At 37.4% G+C, this 23,123-nt stretch overlaps 1 protein-coding gene across 1 annotated transcript in view; it reads right to left on the bottom strand.

The window, feature by feature from the left end:
* Positions 1–23,123, bottom strand: part of DAPK1 (death associated protein kinase 1) — an 83,339-nt gene that overhangs the window by 20,377 nt on the left and 39,839 nt on the right. Inside the window, exons 2-15 of the mRNA XM_083883580.1 lie at positions 21,498–21,719; positions 10,912–11,050; positions 10,220–10,349; positions 9,890–9,938; positions 9,713–9,739; positions 9,136–9,288; positions 8,949–8,994; positions 7,200–7,289; positions 6,707–6,799; positions 5,024–5,143; positions 3,826–3,924; positions 2,930–3,028; positions 1,667–1,765; positions 124–321 (exon numbers count right to left, since the gene is read on the bottom strand). Coding sequence (XP_083739706.1) covers positions 124–321; positions 1,667–1,765; positions 2,930–3,028; positions 3,826–3,924; positions 5,024–5,143; positions 6,707–6,799; positions 7,200–7,289; positions 8,949–8,994; positions 9,136–9,288; positions 9,713–9,739; positions 9,890–9,938; positions 10,220–10,349; positions 10,912–11,050; positions 21,498–21,719 — 1,564 coding nt within the window. The remainder of the gene's footprint in view (positions 1–123; positions 322–1,666; positions 1,766–2,929; positions 3,029–3,825; positions 3,925–5,023; positions 5,144–6,706; positions 6,800–7,199; positions 7,290–8,948; positions 8,995–9,135; positions 9,289–9,712; positions 9,740–9,889; positions 9,939–10,219; positions 10,350–10,911; positions 11,051–21,497; positions 21,720–23,123) is intronic.

The following is a 23,123-nucleotide window of genomic DNA, read 5'->3' as shown; positions in this document are numbered from 1 at the left end:
TTCAGCCATCAATAGGCCCTGTGTGAACTGCTACAAAAATTCACATTGTGGAAACACTACTGACTTGTAGCACTCAAATGAAGAAATTGAGAGGTGTCCCTGTGATCTCTGGAGATAACTAACCTTGTCTGTTGCATGAAGGTCAGCCCTGTGTTCTGCCAAGCATTCCACAATATCATAGTATCCCCTAGCAGATGCTGTCAGGAGCGGGGTCTCCCCTTCTTTGTTTTTAACATTCACATTGCAACCTGCTTCACAGAGCGCTTTGGCAACAGAGTAGTAGCCATGCCAAGCAGCGCAGTGCAGTGGGGTTTCTTCTTCCTATAAAAATCAAGAAACAGTACTGAACCAAACTTCATGAAAAAAAATTCTCCAACTTAAGAATACAAAAAAGATGGTATAAAAAAAGAAGCCAGTCTACTAAGTAAGTCCTGTAAAAAGATGTTGTAATTTGTAATGCTGACATTCTAAAACCAAGAATAACTTCAGCTGACATGCAAGTGATTATGCTACCTTGTATGTCAGGAATCCTACTTTAAATGTATCCATGCTCCTGAGGCCAACTATCTTGGTTCTCTCACTTGAAAACCAACCCTTGTGCACAAACAATTTCTATATCCTATGTGCTGTGACTAATCCAGTGTCTAAAACAGATTGATCACCACGGAAATGCAAATCCCACTAGACCCGCAGCTAGAGGCAGGTCACTCTGCTTATGTTGAGAAAGCACATCCCAGTGTTCTAGGAGTGAAAATACTTAAAAACCCGAGTCCTTTAAAGACACACGACAACAAGTCTTTGCAATTGTCTGCATTTGGAGTTCAACTGTGACTGAAGAACTAATTTGCTTTTTTGCTTGAACCCAAGAAACTTCAAAACATACAATTTCAATTCACTGTATGTCAGAGCAGTTATGTGGAACACCATTAAAAACCTCAAATGTTTCAAAAACATGCTGAAAGCCCACTGAAAAAGCAGGGAGAATTAAAACCCACAAAAAGATGCAGCTCTATGGAATTCTAAGACATGGGATATCCTTTCTATACCTGGCAAATATCAAAGAAGATACAATTGAGGCTGATAACAGCAGAGGAACTGGACTATATTCAAGGTTTCTGTAAAAATCTTGACCATGTCCTGTCCTCCTCCCTCAGCATAGGGCTCCTTAAACAATGAAAAGGAAGTCCTAGAGGATGCAGCACTTGGGGAGGCATGTGGAACTCACACACACACACAGTCAAATTTGGGTCAAATAGATTTTCTTTTTCTATTAAGCCTTTTTTTCCTTGCTTTCTTGCAAGAGTTCAAATCTCTAAAGAAACCCTCTTGAGCCCTCCTCTCATTTTCAAAAATGAGTACTTGACATTGCAGAAAAATCCTATGACTGCTAAAACCAAGCAGAATTCAAGGCAAAAACTAATAAAAGTCTTTAGCTGAACTTACAGAGTACCCACCACCACCCACACCTTCACATAGTTGTTTCTCCATCTTCAAGCTCTCATTTTTGAGAGAATCTGTGTTTTATAGCACTGGTTGGTTCTCTCAGTTTTTCACATAATCATTATATATTAAGAGCTATCAAAACCTCCATAATTCGCGTTTGCGAAGTTTTGACCACTAATATAAAGCCTTATTTGTTGAAAAAAATGCAGTGTTCATGACTCACCTTGTCTTGAAAGTTTGGATTGGATCCAATGCTACAGAGAAACTGAACCACATCCACATGCCCATATCGAGCTGCCACATGGAGAGCGGTCTCCCCAGACTGCAATTACAGGAGAACATGACAGTGTAATTCTCTGTGTCATGCCATGATATACACCGCCTGTATACTGTGTACAGCCTGAATGCCCTCAATCCTGCACGGGATACTGCCCCCTCTCCATTGTCCAGCAACACAATTCCATCAGCAGAGCTTACAAGCTGGTTGTATGGGACAACATACCACCAACCGGCAAGGAGATTATTTCTCCAAAGGCTTTCTTTTTCCAGAACTTACTTTCCTACTTTATTTGTTCCAGATCACAGCCACGATGGGATTTCTGAGCAATATGAGGAGGAAGCTGTGTGTGCAGTTGTGTTGAAATAGGTATCTCATTTCTATTCCATAATATTTCCATATGCTCCCCCACCCTGTTCATTCAAGTGTAATGAGCTGGCCTAACACATTTGTATACCCTGGTGCATTTTCGTCACTATGTCTAAATATCTGCAACACTTTCTTTTTTGAAATTATATAAAACAGAAATATTTTTTTTATTAAGAGATTAACTTCTTTCCTAGGAGCCTTATCAGGAGTCAAACAACAATTTTCCTAATGTACCTTGCCTTGCATTAGCTCCCCCAACAAAGCAAACTGTGTTTCACAAGTATAATTTCTTCTGTACTGGAGCTTTGGCTAGTATAAAATAATTGCTATGGTATAAAAAATTAAGAGTAACTAGTTTCTAGGGCATATGTTGCTCAAATAACACTGCCAAAGACAAGGTAAGTGTTCATCAGCCATAAATTGTTAGGCTTCCTTATACTCAACTTAATAACAGTCAAATTTACTTGTCAGACAAAAGTGCTTTTCAATCAAGAGGAATGAAAAACTAAATCACGATTTCACCCTGAGTTCCAATGAGAAATCAAGTCTTCAAGTGAAAATTAATTTAGGTTTGTACTTCCCCACCTACCCACCATGTACTCACCACATTTAACATGCCCACTTGGCTAACATTTGTCAGGAAAATAATCAGTACATCCAGCTACTTTAAAGCTCTGTATCACAGCCTTACATATCAACTTAGAAAATCATACTACGAAAGCCAGTTGATTTCTTGGAATTGTGGCAGCTGAAAACCATTTCAATTGAAGGACCTCTCACTTTTCTAAGATAAAATTATAAGGAAGGACCCCTCTGTGTAAAAAGGAGTTATTTTCTTACCTTATCCTTAACATCCAAAGGACATTCATTATCATTGAGAAATTTCAGCGTTTCTACATGTCCGTGTCGAGAAGCCCAATAGATTGCATTAGATCCAGCCTGTCAAAAAATTTCATTTCAGATGTTATTGATCAAGTTGAAATCCTAATTCTAGATTTTCAATTGAGGTACATGTGCATTTAGGTGTACACACACACACACACTGAAAAGCTATTCAAGCTTATATGAACACATTCACTTTTTAAAAAATTTCAAATTGATTCAACAACCCTACATACCAACAGTGACAACAAAAACCTCTCTATGCAAGGATGATTAACAGGATTACTAACTGTTTGCAAGGATAATCCTCTTCTCCCTTGTTAGGGAGTTCTTTGGAAAGAACAGTCATGAGATAAAAACCTTTCTTCTGCTTGCTTTACCATCTATTAGATGGAGAAGCAGACAGTTCTTCAAGCTTGCTTTAAATTAATTGTTACAGCCCATTTGGCAAAAAAGCTTATTGCAAAGCATATCCTCCATCAAATATGAATTTTAGTTGCAATATCCTCCATGGCTAAAAATTAATTTATCATTCTATATTAAATAAAGTTCACAATTGTGTTTTAGGGCAATCGCTGATTTGAACTAATTGAGGTGGTTTGAGCATGAAGTACACTGTAAGATCAGTATAATTCAAATTATTTCATCTAATACAGTGATGAAAATCAGAGGATACGTGTTAGTAACAAATGACATTGCTAAAAACTTTGTCTTGTGTTTTTGCTGTGGAAGACAGAAAACAGGATCTATAGCTCAGAGCTTTTAATTTCCAATACTACTTGTCCTGAACAGCTTTTCTTCTGCTAACTGTACTAAAAACCTTATAAAGAGCAGTGGAAAAGCAGAACCCCAACCTTATCTTGAACATCAATACGAGATCCACGCTTTAAAAGCAACTGAAGCATCTGAATGTTTCCACAGCCAGCAGCAATCAGTAGTGGAGGTGTTCCATGCTAAGAATGAAATAAAAGCAATGATATAATTTATTACTGAAGGATTAAGAAAACAGTGGAATAGAAGACAGGCATTGAATAGCACTCCTGGATTTCCACTTTCAAATTAAGTCTTCAGGAAATATTATGAAAATAATTTATCTCTTTGTTCAAAGAAAAATATTGCAGAGCAATTCTCCATAATTTTGAGAATAATTCATGACATATCACAGTAAATTTATGCTTTTAAAATCAGGAATATTAATATTTAGCTCTTATTAGCCTTGTTTGGCAAGAACATTCCCTTTTGCAGTCTCTTTGCAGCTACCACACCATCCCAGACACAAGCAACATCCCATCAGTAACATCTAGGAAAATGAAATGGAACTGCTCATTTAAACAAAAAAAATACAGTGATTTCTTAAATGGTTCAAGACCCCATCACAGTAAAATAACATACATTTTACTTCTATACTGCACATATATTTATATATGCTCTTAATGAACATTTCTGAAAGTACTTTGTAATGAAAGTCACTATAACCATGCAAAAAAATGTGACCTTGTCTTGAACCATTTAAGAAATCACTGTATTTTTTGTCTTAATGGCCAGTCCCATTTCACTTCCCTAGATGTTGCTGATGCATTTAAATACTGTACAAATTCACTACTGAAAATGAACACCACCATCTAACATGTTCTCATAATCCATTTCTGCAGTTTGCAACTTCTGTTTCTAACAATGCTTTGCAAAGTCAGTGTTAGCAGTCTGGCTGTTCTTAGGTATTCTACCATCTTCATTGGCCACAAGAAACAGCAACTGCAACCAAGGGTGAAGGCTGATATTTGATACAACACAGTTCCTGACCATAGATTTGAGTTATGCTTTTGAAATGCCTAGGCAAAAAATCCTGGTTTGGGCTCGATTTTAACATATCTTGAGAAGACTGAACACAAAGCACATGAAAATTTCTCCTAGAAAAAAGGCAGAATTTCTTCCCATTCCTTTGCCTTTTCATTTCAGGCGCTACATTTCTATTTTACAATCACACTGCTCTATTCAACAGGGTGGTAGCTAGTCCCCCCACACACCTCGCACCTCAACACAGACCCACACTACCTTGTTGGGTTGATTGACATCGTAATTTGTCAGAGATCCCAGAAGGTGCTGTAATCCAGGAACATTGTCATCATTGATGGCATGAATAATAGCTTTCATCACAAAAGAATCTTCTTCATCCTTGCAATTAAAGGTGAAAGAAGAAAAATTGTTAGCTTTAAGAAAAAATCCATACCTAAACAGCTGCCAAGACATAAAAAAAAATTTAAAGCCTAAATTTTTTGAAGTATTTTTTTGTAAAAGAGTGCTTCAGCTGCAAGCTGTAATCTTTCATGAAGCATATGGCTAGCATGTATGCATGTTATTTGAAAACCCACATCAACCCCCGCCCCATTTTTTCATAAAAGATGCTTCCCTCTCCTTCACACACAAACCTGTTACTCACTGAGATTCCACACAGGTTTCTTTTATTAGGTGTATTTTTTTTCCTCATAGGAAAAGTAGATGACAGATTTCAATAGCAGCAATACTTCCATAAAATGAAATTATTCTATGCATACATGTGATGATTAAAAAACCCAAGAATGAGTACCAACTGAAGTATCAGGTTTCATGTCATCCACAGGATAGGTGCTTTGGTCCAAGCTTTCATCTATTCAAATGGATCGGTCAAAAATCTAGAACCTAAGAAATAAGTCCAGATACCTCTGCAGGTGTAACTTTATTTTTCTTCCCTGCACTAGAATTTCAAAGAGCTGAAATTCAGAGAGCCCATTATTTGGATTGCTCTTACCTCCTCTCTCCTGAGGTTTCAGATTTTTTAGGACAATAACATTGGGCTATAAATCCTTTCTGCTGGAACACAGGTGTGAAATGCCGATCCAGTGTTAAAAAGCATACAGATAGCTGAGGTGAGGGGGGTGGTGGGCAGGGAAAGGAGAGCAAGAGGAGAACAAAGAGTTCAGAAGCCAAAAGATAAGAGGAGAAAAAGTGGAAACATGAGCACGGAGCTGCACAGGAGGGACATGGGCAAGACAGTATGCATGGAAAGGGCTTTGCAGAATTTTTCAAGTTTGATCCTATTAAGGCACAGAAAATATGGTATTCCTCAGCTCTTAACATATTAACACACATTCCTTGCTGATCACAGGGAATTTGTGAAGTATGTATTAAAATTTGCAGAGTAAGCTACGAAGAATGCCTTTGGTTTTACAAGGATTTGTAATTACAAAACGTACAGCAATTGCTCCTAATTACTCAACTCCAGTCATATCTAATACCACAAACTGAATACTGGACAACTCTAAAGTTTCCTCCTTAAATAACTGCTTGTTGTGACAGTGCTGTCTAGCACTCACTGGATTTAAAATGGTCTTAATGATTTTGAATATTCAGTGAAAAAAAAGTAATATAAGGAATATCATATTAGTCTACACAATGATGATGTAAATGATGAGTAAAATTCAGATGACGCTTTTTCACCATATAATTGTTATGGTACAAAAAAATTCTCATGAATCAAACTTCAAAACCAAGGAATTAATATCTGACACTAGGTATCAGCCTTAACACGAAAAGATAAATTTCAAGGTTTCAAGATGCAGAAGATCAAACTAAGGATAACTGACCTTCATAGCCTGACAATCTATTTCTTCCTACTTATGAGATTAGTTAATTATGCAAATTTTCAAGAGCCTAATATTTCTGTTAGTTAGTATTCTAAATATATAAGAACACACTTACCAGAGTATCATCACTTCTAGCGACACTCATGCTACTTCTGGACAAGAAAGATCTTGATAATCTTTGGCACAAGGATATTAAGCGCACTGATTGCTTTTTGAAAATAAGAAAAAAAGCTGTATGTTAAAAAATTAGAAAATTCGGATAGGATGCCACTGCAGATATTTTAAAGGACCTAGCAAAACAAACTGAAGTTTGACTTCAACACCCCATCTGCTTTTTATATTGAATTTGATACTTCAACTTTTGTTATTTATAATCCATCAGAAGCAAAAGCAAAGAATCCACACACAAGCACTTGTATGCAGATCATTAACAAAGAAGTCCTCTCCCATACTACCATACTCAAGCACTTAATTTATTCCCAGTGACAGAAGAACGTCTTTCTTCTTCCTTCTTTTCCACTCTCAAATGCGCTGACCTTCCCCTGGAACAGGCAATGCTACTGCATTTGTATGTCACCAACATTTTGATGTGTTCTTGAATGACTTACTTTCCATTTTCGTCGTGCTGCAAACTTCTTGAATTTCTCCATATTCACTGCAGAAGCTTTTCTACTGAGTGCTTGCTGAGTGTCTTTCGGCTGTGAACAAAAAAGAATATAAAGCTGTTCTAAAAATTCCATACTTTCTGCATGTAAGACTCTGTCCCTCAGTGATGACTTTCACTTACATTATAATGTATTCCAATCCTACTGTAATAATAAAGTAATTGTAAGCACATAATTTTAATATTCAGAGTCTAACCTGGCATATAGATGGAATTTCTTAAGAAAATGCTGTAAGGAAAATCTAGACCTAAAAATGCAATACTAAAATATGCTTATTCATTTTAAACAAAAAACCCTTCAAAAACCCAGAACATTCAACCTTGTCTTTCACCTTTCTCTCTGATAGAGGCATTTGATTTCCAAGATGAATCCTGTCTTCTGGGAAGATTTCCTGACTGATTTTAAATGCAGTCAATTTTGTTACAGGCTCGGTGTAATCACCTGGATGCTGCTGAAAAATTACCCTCCTCCCAACCACCAGTGCAGCAAGCTTTAAGCCTGCATCCTTTCAAAAATTTTATAGCTAATACTAAGCATCAATGACTAGTGGAACAAACCAAATTTTGCATTTTTTATCCCATTTTTGAAGTAATTTTTACAGAGATATATGTATCATAGAATCATGGAAAGGCTTGGGTTGGAAGGGAACTAGTTTCAACCTTCTCTGCCATGGAAATGCAGATAAAGATAGTAGTGGGAAAGGGAAAAAGAGGATATGACCAGTGGAGTGGGAAAGGCACACTTACAAGTGCCTGGAAAGTTAAGTTATAAAGCAAAGTAATAAGGTACAAAACAACCTATCTCTTTGCACAAGTGTGGAACTTGGTCCAAGACAGATCAACCTGCACAATGCTTGCTTTAGTAGTTTAAAATATCATGTTGATACGTTCATGTCAATATGAAGTATCAACTATTTCAGATTACCTCAGCAAAAAGTCAGCAAAGCATGGTCAAACTTGTAGTTTGGCACATTGGTGTAGAAATGCCTGCCCTCAGACATTATACTATGAACTAGAGCACAACTGGAGTTGTGGCACAGAAATATTTTGCTACCTGATTCTCTGAGAAGTGGAGTGGGATCAAATACCCACTGTGCATCCCCATATCCTGGGAAATCAGTGGCACTGAGTGGGTTTGCTACTCACAATCAGAATGCGATATGGAATTAAAAAAATTAGCTGCCAGGTAGTACTACACACGTTAAGAAGAATAACAGGTGCCATTTTCTCCCTCTCAACCTAGCAGCTTCACAACAGCTCAATCCAAACCAAACACTGAAAAAAGAAGTGGGTCATCACATCAACTGCTTTCTTCAGTCTAAAGGGGAAGGACAGAAGAGAGATCACTGTTTTTTTCTCAGTCTAAATAAGGGCATTAGAAGAAGAAAAATTATTGTGAATTGGACTGGATTCAGAGACTGTATGTTTGTCAGTGAAATGCTCTCTGAAGGTTAGCTTCTCTGTCTGACCATGAGTTTAATTCCCATAGGGGGTCACTTGCCTACTGCTAACTCACATAGAGCCTATATTAATGAAGCCCACATTCTGCATGTGTTACCTTTCATACAGGCAGCTTTCCAAAACAGTAAGTTACATTAGACAATTATGACAATACTCCTTGTTAAGGAACTTGAAAAGCACGAAATGAAGAATGATTAAAAACCGGACAACAAAGAATGAATGGCATGCTAACCTTGATCCAAGGATGCAGCAAACTGTCTTGAATAGTCATTCTCTTCCTTTAAGAGAATAAGAGAGAGAACTGTTTCAGATATTAATAAAATGCATACTGTTTTATGTTTATTAAAAAATCATCTCCAAATATCATGTAATTTTAAATACTAAAGACGCAAATGCCACACAGATGAAAAACAACTCACTTTGGATCTTTGACTAGAAGTCTTCGTATAAAGTCTTTAGCTAGGGCACTGGTATTACTGAAGAATTCTTCTTCAAATTCATAATTCACAGCAGACACATTTGCCAGTGTTTCCTGTTTGGTTTCTCCAAGAAATGGAGATGCACCACTAAGACTGCAAGAAAGACAGAACATTCTTCTCATTACATGTTGTAACACTACTGCTTCAACCCTCTGAGATCAAAAAACCGTAGAAAGCCAGCATTTTTCTTTTCTGTTTTAAGGCCGCAAATCTACTTTCATGAAGATGTGGTGTAGCAAGGCAAAAAAATTCGCTGTAATTTCCAAGAATACTGTTAAGATATAGCTGCAGGAAAGTCACCCACAGATTTGAAGACAGTTTCCCATTATAGCTCAATACTGATTAATGGCAATTCCTTCAATAATTATACTATAGCTATTAAGATTATATAGTTTGCATCATGATGTGCAGTCAGAATGGTTTGATTTGTACAGACACCACCAAAACCCCAGAGGATAGAATAAGAATTAAAAAACAACAGCATTTGCAAGAAACACCCATAGATTTTGGTACTTACAGAATATAAGTTATTACACCAATGCTCCTGGATTGAAGGAAAAACAAACAAACAAAAAAAAAGGATGAGGGAGAGGAGAGAAAAATAGAGGGAAAAGAGAGAGAGGAGAGAAAAAAAAAGGTTAGAACATAAGCATAATCACAAGAGATTTATTTCAAGTAAGATCCAATAACTTACCACATATCTGCTTCAAGACCAAGAGGCTCATAATTTACTATTTCAGGAGCTAAAAGAAAAAGCAGCAAGATAAGTACCTAGGCAAAGAACAGGCATAAGTCTCACTCTGAGTCCATGTATGTCAGAGATAAGAAGCTATGATGCTGATAGATTAAAACACCTTAATGCAAGTCTAATTTGAAATCAAATGCTAAAATTGGTTATTTAAATTTCAAAATGTCACGAATTACACACAAATTTCATCATCTGTAAATCAGCCAAGCCAAGCTAAGCCACAAATACTGTTTCACAGACTGAAAAAGAATAGTTTGAAGAAACAAGTTTTCTCACCAACAAACTCTGGTGTTCCGAAGATATTTTTGAATTCATTTCCAAAGTCAATTTTGTGTGCTAAACCAAAGTCAATAATCTTGATTCGAGGCTTTGGTACATTCCTGTCCAACAACATTATGTTTTCAGGCTTTGATAAGGAGGAAGAGAGAGAGAAAGAGAGATTATACACAGGTACAAACTGTGGACAGTGTTCTTCAGCATTGAACATTCCTTTTTACCTCTGTTAGACACTTGAATTGTGTTTTAGGCAGAAAAGTCATGTATTTTCCTATTATGATCTAACATATGCTAAAAGTTACCTACAGTAAATTAGGATTTCATGTTGATGCTGGAGCGCTATGAGTGTTTTTAAACTCAGTTGAAAAAGGCATCTAGGTCAGAATGTTTTACCTAGATCCCATCCACATTAAAAAAATAAAAATCATACTCCTCATTTTTATTTCAGGTTTGCTTTCTCAGAATGGTTTAATTTTGTCAGAAGGTGCCATTTCCCCTGAAGAATCTTACAGACGGGAACTATATACAATTCAGTAACTTCTTTCAAATGGCTGAGCTTTCCTCTGTCTACATAAATCTGAGAAACAAAACTATGGCCAAGATCTACATGACGACTGATTTGTGGCTAGAATGACAAAGGAGTTTAATGGATGTTGCTTTCAGTTGTTGAAGCTTTTATCTATTCAACACACCTTGAGATCAAAGTGGGCAATTTGCAGAGAGTGGAGATACTGAACACCATTAAGTATCTGTTTGAGAAATTCTGTGGCTTCCTCCTCTGTGAGAGATTCTTTTTCAGCTAAGAAGTCGAAGAGCTCCCCACCTGCAACACTTGGAGAGCAGAAGCACAGTTACTGACAAGCTTGTTTTAACCAGTGGGCTCCTTTTAGTAGAGCTGTCCTCAAACCTTGAAAAGCCTTGAAAAGGATACAGATGCTTTAAATGTTTCAAATATCAGAAAAAATGATGAAAATTACTTAATTCAATATCCCAAAGCGTTAGTAATTCCCTCCCTCCCCCTGAAAAAAATACAGCAAAAAGAGTCTTACTTTCAGACAAAAAAAAAAAGTTTAGAAAACCCAAACAAACATGGTTAACGGTATTTAAATTTAAATGAAGCAAAAACCTCCTACTCTTCGTACGCATATTTAAAAGAATAAAATTAAATATGAAGTAATGAGACTCAAAACATACTAACATAATGGGACACTAAATTATCTAGAAAATAAAACATGAATTGGCTCATACCAGTAAACCATCAGATTTCTACATCCTCATAGAAAAATAAAAAATTTAAAGCTTATTTTGAAATATTTATTGGCAGCTGTTCTACTATTTAGTTTCTAAACTCCCCAGAGTATCCAACTGTTTGAAAATAGATTCTGTTTTTGAAATACTGTATTACATACAGCCCTATATTTTATTTGTACTCTAACATGACAATACCTTTTCTACAATGAAAAGCCCTTAAGATTGTTTCCAGTAGTCCAATAGCAGAAAGAAAAGAGATAAGAAAGGCTACATAAGCACATGTGGATTTTTGCATTTGAAGGAGAGAGAGGAATAAAGAGAAACTGACCCTCTTCTCAGCTCAGTCAAGTAGCTCTTGACTCAGTCAACAGCATGAAGAGATACTCAAGTGATAGGAAACTGAAGTGATAGAACTACAGCTATTCCCAAATAAGAGACAAACACATTTCAGCTGAAGGACATATGACTGCCCCTGTGGCAAACTACTTTTCCCATCTGTGAAATCAAGGGTATTACTTGGAAAAGTCTCAGTGATTGCAAAAATGGTCATAATATCCCCTGTGTTTTTAATTGTAAAGATATTAAAACAAATTCAGAAAGTGCACCCTAATTTTTATTGCTTTTCTGCAGGGAAAGAAAATAATCTGTTCATGATTTAAAGATCTGATTATGAAACATGAGGTGGTCATTAACATATAACAATAGGTAAATAGTTCGGGGAAATTTCTGGAAATACACTTGACTTCTTTATAATGTCCACTTTTTAAGAGACTTAATCTGCATTATTGTAATGCAAATTGCATGAAAAGTGTATTTTAATGAGTTCTTGGAGCTTTCATTGAGCTGCCTAGACAATAATGAGAGTATTGTTTTGGGTATTATTTGTGTTGTAGTATTTTCTGCATGAAAGCAATTATTGAAACAAAGTGTCATTAAAATATAAGAATTATAGACTGTAAGGATGAGAGGTCATTTTAATGATTTTTTGTTGTTGTAGAGACATTAAAATGGAATTCCTAATGATTAAATCCAACTTGTTATTTTACAGAGCCTAGTCAGCAGCATTTTCCAAATAGACACACATGCATATTCTCTCATTGTTTGCTTCTGACTAAAAAAAAAAAGGAAATGTTTTCAGGCTAACGTCTGTATCTCTGCAGCACTCCACTGAATGGTGACATTAATTTCCAATTATTGGGCTAAAGGCCTTAGCATCACGTGAAACTTGCTCCTGCATGTTAACAAGTGGATGTTGGCTGCAGTCATTGAGTGGCTGTAAACTGGAGCACAGCCTTGCCACACGGAGGAGGCAGACTCACTGGCTACTGCCCCAGCCATGGGCAGCTGAGGCAGCAGCCACAGCAAAACCCATCACCTGTATGCACTCAGCATGGTTTGGCACTGGGCCAGCTATCACACAGGTTGGGGAAGAGGGATCCTCAGCTAGGAAGAGTTTGTAAGACTGCACAAAAAGACTGCATCTGGTCCTGCTTTTCAAGCAGCTGGAAACCCTGCAAAACAGCAAAAGCTCCTGCTGGTGCTTAAATCATCCATCAGCCATCACAAATACTAGGGAAGTACCCAGGCAGACATTTACAGCAATGTCCTCTCCAAGCACTGTGCTGTCCACCCTGCAGTCTCAAACAGACTCTGACAGTGTCACACAGGTGGTGTTATGCATCATGGCTGGTAAAGCTTGCTCTTACTCCTGTTGGCATTTTAAAGACATGCAGTCTGTGAAACTTAATAGTCATCTATGATTATCACTGATTATACACATTCCTTACAGAGCCCAAAGAAAAAAGATTTGATTTCTAAAGTTTGCAACTTTTTGAGATACCTGCATTTGTAAGAGACTCTTCAGTTTCCCCTTATCTGCAATTATTCTGATTCTGTACTGCTGAATATTATTCTTCTGTCTTTACCACAGGTTAATCGTAGTGACATTTCTTTAATGCACATCATAAGCCTTATAATTGTGTGCAATAAAATGTTATCTGTATTTCACAGATAATATACCTAGTGCTCGCAAATCTCAAAAGTGAGGGCCAGAGAAGGGAGAAGGCTTGAAATGTTTTTCTTCTTTTTTTTAAAATTGAAAGTTCATTAGCAAAAGCAGTAGATTTTTCCAATCTGTTGTGTGCTTCTTCGATGCTTAAGTACTGTTACCCAAAGTGACTTGGCAGCCCTTGCTGAACGAGTAGGCGAGTAAAGAGGGACGAGCTGTAATGCACGCAAAGTGTTGTTCCAGAAGCAGCTGTAGCTCTCGTCTGTGGGACTTCGGTGTGCCTCCTCATGTTACACATCTTACTCTTGATGTCTAGGAGGAGATCCTGCGTGGGTTCACCTCAGAAAGGGGGCCACTGTGAATGCTCCTGTGGCAACTCCTCAGATGAGGGGGCGAGTTCCAGAAGTTGGGGCGCTGCCATAGCTGGCAAGCACAGTGCACATCTAGCTGCTCCTGCTGCTTACTTATGGTAGGGACATAAAGCATGAGAGAAAAGGATTTTTATAGCAATGATGAGTAAAAGGTTATACTAGCATGCATAAGGAACTTCACCTGGAAGTTCAGAAATGCTTGGCTTCCCAGAAAAGGTCCCTCTATGCCAGGCAACCTACAAAAGAAGTCCTTCTCACATGTGCAAGGCAGTGACTCCTTTCCCCATGGGAGGTTGTGTTTTTCAGCTTCTTCAAGCTTGTCCTGAGACTGCTTATTCCTTACCCTTCTGCTGACTCAGGATGATCTGATATTAAGCTGTACTACCATGGCCATACAAAACCCCACGGTATCACTGCAAGGCAATCTTCAAGTGAGTCATGGAAGGTTAATACAGGTCCACACTCAACATATTTTACAAGTTTGGCTTCCACAACGAATTACAATGTCCTCAGATTTGTCAGCAGAGTTGGGTTTCCAGATTTCATCCTTGGATTATAGATGTAGAATAACTAGATGATCTTGACCAGACTTCCAGATATCACAGATGAAGAAATGGGTTAGAAAAAGTCAGTAAAGACATTGGCTGTGTAAGCTACTGCAGCCTTCAAAAGCTTCCTAAAATGCTGCTGTGCTGTCTAGTCCTGTGCCTCAGCCAGTGTATGTATTATGTCCCACATTACATAAACATTGCACGTTTTAGTGAACCAGAGTCACCTTCAAAAATGGAGCCATAAGGCAAGGAAAGAGCCCATTGCACCAATGTGGATATCCCATCTCAGATATAGAAGCAGTGTTAATCTAAAGAAGGCACATATAACGCCATACATTGGTCCTTTTGACTGGTCTTTTTGAACATCATCTTCTACCAAGAAGTACACTGTTTCCACCTCCATTACAATGGGCCCTTGTTTCTAAATTAGCTTTGGGGATACTGATGCACAAACACTGATGAAATCTGACTGAAACTAAACCAGTGCATGGGCTTCCCAAGCCATGAAAACCTGCTCCCAGCCTGCCTGTTGGCCTCTACAGAGGGGCCCACACAATCAACATCTAAAATACTGCTGCCCCCAACCACTAACCAGATAAAGACGCTTCCTGAAGGGAGTGGAGGCAAGATGTTCACCAAACACTAGTGCATCTTCCTGTAGAAGACTTTGGGGTATCTCTACCTGGTATCCCCAGGAACACAGAGCTTTCAATTCCTCTGTTTGCTGGTAGGAATTACCAGACAGCTTCCTGATGAGTTCTTCTTGCCCTAAGACAACTCTAACTGGCAAAATGCTAGTAAGAAAAGGATGGACAGCGTCCATACCCACCCATTCAGATTAACAGAAACAAGTCAGGTCACAGCTAAATTCCTTTATGGCTGCAAAGCCTCCATGTTCACCTTCACATACTGTTTTCCTCTAAAGCATTAATTCATTAATCTTCCTGTATAAAACCTTTCTATTTACATTTAAATTAAGTCGTAATTTTGCAGTCCTAATATGTTGTTCAAATATCATGGTCAATAAAATAAGAGTTTGTGCTTTGGGGCAGTCACATCTTAATTTCACCTAATTCTAATGTATTATTGACCATGTTATAACACAGAAAGTCGTTAAGGGCTGAGTAAACCTATTCCATCATTATAACATGACCTTTTATATTGTTTTAAAGTAGCAGAGCACATGTTTTTAGAAGTGTTTTGTATAAACATTTTAACTCAGAGCAAAGCTGGTATGTGCTCTTTCACTGATATTTCTAGGCAGAAGTGCTAGCTTTCCTGAAATGAGAGAAGTAAATTAAAGCTGACTGTATTCTTTCTTATAAAATGCAATAGTGGTAAAAGCATTTCCCAGCCTTCCCAAAGGAAGGCTGACAGATGTGATTGCAACCCACACACCTCCCTCTGGGAAATAAAATACATCACGCCCATGGAAAAAGGATTTCTGGATAGTGCTTTTGCAAGTTGCCAGGCTTTCTTAGCTATGAAACAGAACTATCGCCATATCTCAGAGGAAGTCATTATGGGAACCTACTCAGGGAACTTAGAATCAATTAACCTTCAAAGTCAGCATGGTCACCTCATAATGACTCAGTCATATGCTATGATCCCACTGCTTATTATGCAATAGCACCTAAATGATATAATGATTATCTAAATATTTCTAATGAATTTAAAAATCTACAAATGAACACTAAAATCTAGGCCCCCACCTCTTGAAGAAACATTTATCTTCCTTAGATTCAAAACAACATAAACTAAGTTAAACAAGCATGCCACCAATTTGTTCCAGTTTTAAAACAGATGCAATTTGATAAATTATCTGAATTCTTCTCTAGTCCAAACACTTATTCTGCCAACTTGTAAAAGAAATGTTTTCCCTAGGGATTCTGTGGTCAACCATGTCTTGTATGAGAGCCAGTCACACAGCTGTCAGCCCAGGAGTAGATTATATATTATTACTTCTGTTTTATGTAAGAATAAGGGGGTTTGCATCCACTTTATTTCACTGCCTTTATGAATCGTGCACTTATCAACCCACTCCTCGGAAGTACAAAGTGTACCAAACATTTGAAAACAGAACAGGGCTGCTAGCTCATTAAGTTACCTACTGGCTGAACAACATCGCACTTTAATTTTCCTTTATCTAGCCACCAGAAAAATGAAGACATGTTCCAGCATCACTGTGCCTTTCCATTTTCATTTGTCTAGCTTCTATTAGAGACATCAACTGTCATGAAATCCTCTCTTTAGTGTGCCTAAATTCTTCAATTATACTGAACAAGAAGCATTGGCCTCAATGGCCAGCCAGAACACACACATCAAAACCTGGACTATAATTTAAGCAGTTAAATCCCACTAAGGGGTAGGGAGGTTGGCCTGACCACTCCTGTGAATCTTTTGTGCATTCAAACACCATGGGTATTTAGGTTTTCATCACTGAAGTTCTGAAGTGCCCAGAGTCTGGATAGAGCAGGTGGTTACCTTGGCCCAGCAGAGTGCCGTAGTATTTTGATCTCATATACAACATTCAAATTTAATATATGAGGAGCATTCAGGTTTAGCAAACAAAAGGGGCTCAGGCACTGCAGCACATGGAAACCAATTCTCCCTTTGAGATGTGCTCACTGTGTGTCAGAGTCACACCAGCTCTACAGCCTGTCCTGGCAGCCCTGGCAAGCCTTTGTTCTAACTCGTCTACATATTCTCTGTGCATCTATATGTGGGCCCTGAATTCAGGATTTTGAAATCCACAGGTGGCACAAGATCTACAAATTAGTGTCACAGGGTTTGCTAACTGCCTGTTACATCCCAGAAGCACCAAATATTTAATCCTCCTCTCAAATTTCAGTGCAAAGCCACTGGAGAACATCTTTCTAATTTACTTATGGGTAAAATTAACAAAAGTCTTAGAGATATTTCTAGCAAAAGACAATTAAAAATTAAAGAAACTCCAAGAAGACTTCAAGCTTCTCTGGAAGACAGGCTGTAACGCTCTTCCTGAGCATAACTGTAAAAAGTTAAATTAAAGCCCCAAGAAGATAGAAGAGGAATTTAAAGAGTTCACAGTTATTTGCTCTTATTTACTTTTCAGTGATCAACTAATTAAATTGTTATAATTTTATACAAGGATGTATCATCCTCTCCTTGCACTGTTCTGTTTTGATTAATAATTTGAAGCTACCAACAAAGTAGAAACTCAGAGATAGTGTCATGCACAAGACTAAGTTTAAAAGAAAATTTATGCTTTCAAATGAAACATAAATTCTGGTATTTAATACACAAATGCTTCTAACACTTTCAAAGCTTTCTAATTTAAAGAAATGTATAGAACAGATATTTATCACTCAGAACCATGCTACAAGGGCTAACCACATAAATTAAGATTTCAAATTCAGAAATGAAGTTATGTTTTTTGCAGAGAAAAGTATGAATACCTAACTCCATCCACAGCTTCCAAGTAGAAGGAGTCAGGTATCACTATCAAGCCATTTTAAAAAAATGAGACCACCTGCATTGCTTTGATGAATTCTAAGGAATTACTATACAGTATAGGATGAAAAATTTTCATTTTTGTGTTACAGCAAGAAACCATAACCAAGGCTCCACAAAGAACCACAGACTGAGTATATTTTATGTCTGCAGTCTAAATAAAGACATAATAAAGTGGAAGAGAAAATAAAACTGAAGACAGAAATTATGCATCCAAGGCCAGAAAAAGGGGAAGCAAGTAGGTGCAAAAACATGCTTGAAGAAAGAAAATAATTATTACTGTGGAGAGACATCTGTACTTTCTAGTCTGTGAAGTCTGAAAAGATGATGGCTTCAGCAGGGATCACTAGAAATAGCTGTGTACTGCTAACAGGCTCTAATTGCTGCAGCTGGATAGAAAAACATACTATGAAATTCTGACAAATTCAATTATTTGTATGATAAAAGCAAAAGAAAAGAAAACTATTAAGATTTTAAGTTAGATGAGGAAAAGACAGTGGCTTCCAGTTTGTATGTAACATGCATAACATTCCTTTCAAGACAATGAAAGAGTCCACAGAGTGGGAATTTAGAAGGTTATTTCCAAGTCAAGAAAGGAGACACTTGTCACTAAGACCTAGAGTTACGAAAATACATCTGAATGCTCTAAATATACCAAAAGACTACAATAAAGTAAGGTTCTTCAAGGATATCTCATGATGAGTCTTTTAAGGAAGCACTTGGTTTTAAAAATTTCATAAATTAAATGTTTCACAGAACTTGCGTATTTTGGCAGATCAGTTTACTGATATAAGGTAGTTGAAAGAAAAACTTCCCAATACCTATGTGGATAAATTAGCTCTGTTTTGTATTCAGAGCTGTGAGGACCTGCTTGGCCACTGCAATGATTAACCAACTGCCCGCATATCCCTGCACATAAATCATGACCTTGAATAGAACCACAGAACAGTTTGTGTTGGAAGGGATGTTAAGTTCCATCAACTTTCAACTCCCCTGCCATGGGCAGGGTCACCCCTCACTAGACCAAGTTTCTCAGAGCCCCATTCAACCTGGCCTTGAGCACTTCTTCCACGAATGGAGATACAGAACTTCACTGGGCAACCTGTTCCAGTGCCTCAGCACCCTCACAGTTACGAATTTCCTCCTAATATCCAATATGAGTCTACCATCTTTCAGTTTGATGCCATTCCCCCTTGTCCAGTTAATTGCTCACTCTGAGAAACTGCCAATTAGTAAGACAGAAAATTGTTTAGGAGGCTGTATGCAATATAGCAAACCTCTTGTTGAAGCAGAAAATAAAAATCAATAGTGAAGAGGCCATAGACCCTGTTGCCCTTGGGACTGTGCATGTTGACATATGGCAACAAAAGGGCAGCTGCAGTTGCTCAGTCGTACAAAATTGTGTCTCTGTGTGGCATACTGCCTCATAACAGTAGTCAGAAAAGAACACAAGTGCCAGGAAATATACTATGTTCTAATCAGAATGGAAAATGGACATTTAGGGTAGATTCTGAGGATAGCAAAACAGGTCTATTTAATGAGATTTCAGCTTTATTTCTGTTCATATGAAATTGTTCTGTAAGAACAAAGACAGTCAAGACAGGAGGTCCCTAGGCAAAATGTGAATATTAGAATGCTAGAGAAAAAGGACTACATGTTTAATGTCTAAGCATGCGATTAAAATGACGGTCCTGTCTTTTCAATAGCTTTATGTAACATCATGGTTATTTTGAGAACTACAAAACTTTGTAGCAGTTAGCATATTCAAGTTTACAAAGGGACTGCTAACGTCATCTTTTCTTCTTTGACTGTCAAAATAAATAAATGCATTACCTTTGTGATATCCAAAATAACACTTCTTCAACTTGAAAAACTCACAAAGCAGTTTGGAAAAGTGAAAAAAAAAATCTCCAATTGAAACTTTATAGGGATTGCTCATCTTGCAAAACAATTACCTAAATTGTAATGTGAATAGTTTGCTGAACTTCATGCCATCAAGCTTACGAAAGATGCAGACTGTCATTCTTCTGCTCAGTGGGCAGTAGTGGGTACACATTGACACACACACAGCAACCTTGCTGCCAAAAGAGCTCCTACTCCATGTGCAAAGTAGGGGTGGGTGGAGTAGTCCCATTCCTCCTATCACTGCCATCATTACCAAGTCTCCCTCACAGCTTTCAAATTATAGACACTGGCCTGATTTCATCTGGACAGATTTAAGAGCAGAAGGAGCTGCAGAAGCAACAATACTCTGACAGTAAGGTTATAGAGCAAGAGAACATGAGATTAGTATCAAGTGGGGAGAGGAAGAGGCATCACACTAATTTTTCTGCGTATTCATGTCACATTTCAAAGAATTCTGAACAAAACGCAGAAATAGTAAGAATGTAAGGAACTTTTACTTTATACAGGATGATAATTTAGTCTGGGAAAAAATACTTGTTTAAATTATCCAAATTTGGCAAACTAACACAAGTGTATACAACTGGAACTAAAAAACCAAGGCAGACTACAAGTATTATAAAAAACCATCCCATGCTGGAGTAGATGGGATGTAAAAATACGTTTGCATAAACATAAAAAAATAGTATCATGTGTATATATACCATAGAAAAAATGAACTCCAACAGCTACTTCCCAGTTTTCTTTCTAAATCTATATTGTAAATCTACATGTTACTGAAACCATGCAACACTGAAGTATCTTTATAAAGTGGAAATGTCATTTATCACAGCTATTAAACAGGAAGACAAAACCTACGTATGAAAAACCACAGGAATAGCCACGAAAAATACACAAGTGCTGCCCAAGATTCTGGTACCAAGTCTTCTGCTCACATTAAATTCTTATTTTAAAGCATGGTTAACTGATACTGAGCAGATATGGCAATAAAAATTGCCAGGCATACCATCTGTGTAAAGATATGCACATTCCATAAGCAGGCACTGACAAACTCTTAACGGGTGACTAATGCTTAACTCTTACAATTGCAGTCTTTGAGGAACTGGAAGCCACACTTGAAAAAATGCAGAAGTAGTCTCTGCTGACATATTTACCTCAATCTATTCGCAATGACATTGGATGAAAAATTGGGAACTAAATCAGTACGAAACAGTGTGAAAGTTCAGTTCTCATTTCAACAAGAGAGAACTGGGAAAATTCTGTTCTATGTGGGCTTGAGAATGAGAAAAAGCATTCACTGAGGCCACTTTACACCAACACAAAACACAATAAAATTTGTTAAACTAATTTCCATTTAGAATCGCTATTTTCCTGTGCTCTGATCTTCAACTCAGTTTATTCAGTTTCAGGCTATTCTTCTGGATGAATAACATCAACAGTGATTAAAGTAGAAAGCAGAAAAAAGAAATCCTGAATATGCGGATTTTATTTTTAAACTTTATAGTGCATGCAGAGTGAAAAATATGCGTAGAAATCAGGAAGCTACAACACTGACTTAGAAATAAAGACTACTAAGGCTATTATCTATTTTCTATAAGGAACTTCCATTAAATCACTGCAATTCTCAAAGTGTATGTTTTTAAAAACCAAAGACCCAAATGTTCTCCTGCTTGTCCATGGGTCTCTAGACCCGTATTACTTACAGCTCCAGAATGAGAATGACATCGGTTTTGTTCTCATAGACATCATGAAGTGTAATCACATTAGGATGACGAATCTCTTTTAGTATGCCAACTTCTCGCTCGATATCCTCTCGGCTCACTCCACGACGGCTGGATTTCGTTCTCCTTTTCTTGATGAATTTTGCTGCAAACTGCTGACCAGTACTTTTCTCCCGGCATTTTTTCACTACAGCAAACTGCCCACTGGAGAGAAAAAAAAAAGAGATGATGAGTGTTCAGTTCTAGAAAATTTAGATTAAAGAGTAGCCTGTTTACTGTGGTCGGGGAAATCAGTGTTTAACTCTGCTTAACCTAAGTACAGTACTGCTTTTTATGCCATCTAGAATAACACTAGGAAAAAAACTAGAAGAGGCAGGAAAGGTAATTTAAGATGTGGCTGTTGCATTACACAAATGTACACATTTCAGCACATCAGTAAGTAATAGGTAACATTTTATCAGTCAGGACAACTGGATTCTTGACAAATATGCGCACTGGGGATTACCGGGCAAAAGTAATGGTTTTGAATTTCTCCTCCCATATGCTTATTGAATATTTTTTCTTTGTTTTGCAGTTGGGACAATTCATAATTTCTTACAATCCACATGATTTGTCAATATCCACTTTATTCTGTCCTCAAGCTAGTTTTTTTAGAAATTTTTAAAATAAAACTGGGTTTCCTGACACTGCTTTGGATTTTTGAAGCACTGACTAAATACAATAGCATCAAGAATCACAGTTACTGTATCATCTTGTTAAGTACAAGTTTGAAGAGGAGAAAAGTACCAAGGCACTGAGAAACAAAACCTGGGTTTGTATTACAAGCCAGAAGAAACTCCAGGAAGTTGCTGACTCCAGCACACTATCATTGATGTACAAGCCTGCTGTTGCTGGATGTACACACTCATCTAGATCAGAAATCTCCAGGAGTCTAATGCTGACTTAAAGAAAGAACAGGATTTCTAAAACTGTTTTTTCTTTTAAGTTTCCCTAATCTCTTGCTGAGGATTCTCAGGAAATTCGGTTTTGCTTTTTTCACTGTATGAAGGAGTAACAGAAGTACAGAATGATACTAATGAGAACATTTTTGGAACTTAGCCTACCCTGTTAACTGAAGAAGGGCTGCTCTCTAAAGCAGACTTAGAACAGCATATAAATCAGAGTTGGCCCTAATAGGTTTGACTACTTGAACAGCCATATAGCATTCAGAATTACACATTTCATGCCACCATTATTATGCTGATCCCACACAGTATCCTGAGTGTTACACTGTCTTGAACTGGGACATGCAGTTGGACAAGGCTAAATGACTGTCACTCGTAGAAGGGCAAGGCAAAGACAGGACCTCTCATGTGAACTCTTAGAAAGACACTTTAGAGCAGCCACCAGCACCTGGGAAATCTTTGAATGCAGCCATGGGTAGTGAGAGAAGTAAACTTTGAGAGAAGTCTTAAGTCAGCAGTTTTAAGTTGAAGTTTAGATTTATTTTAGTATTATGATCACCATTCAAGTTTCATTCTTCATTGTTTAATGAAATCAATTCATGAACTTGTGAGAAGGTGTTATGTTGCATGAAAAATAACTTTTCCTTAAATTCCACCTGCCCCT

The sequence above is a fragment of the Zosterops lateralis genome, assembly GCF_965231275.1.
Source record: "Zosterops lateralis genome assembly, chromosome: Z".
NCBI lineage: Eukaryota > Metazoa > Chordata > Aves > Passeriformes > Zosteropidae > Zosterops > Zosterops lateralis.
The sequence above is the reverse complement of the archived record's forward strand: the minus strand, read 5'-3'. Positions and strand labels throughout refer to the sequence as shown.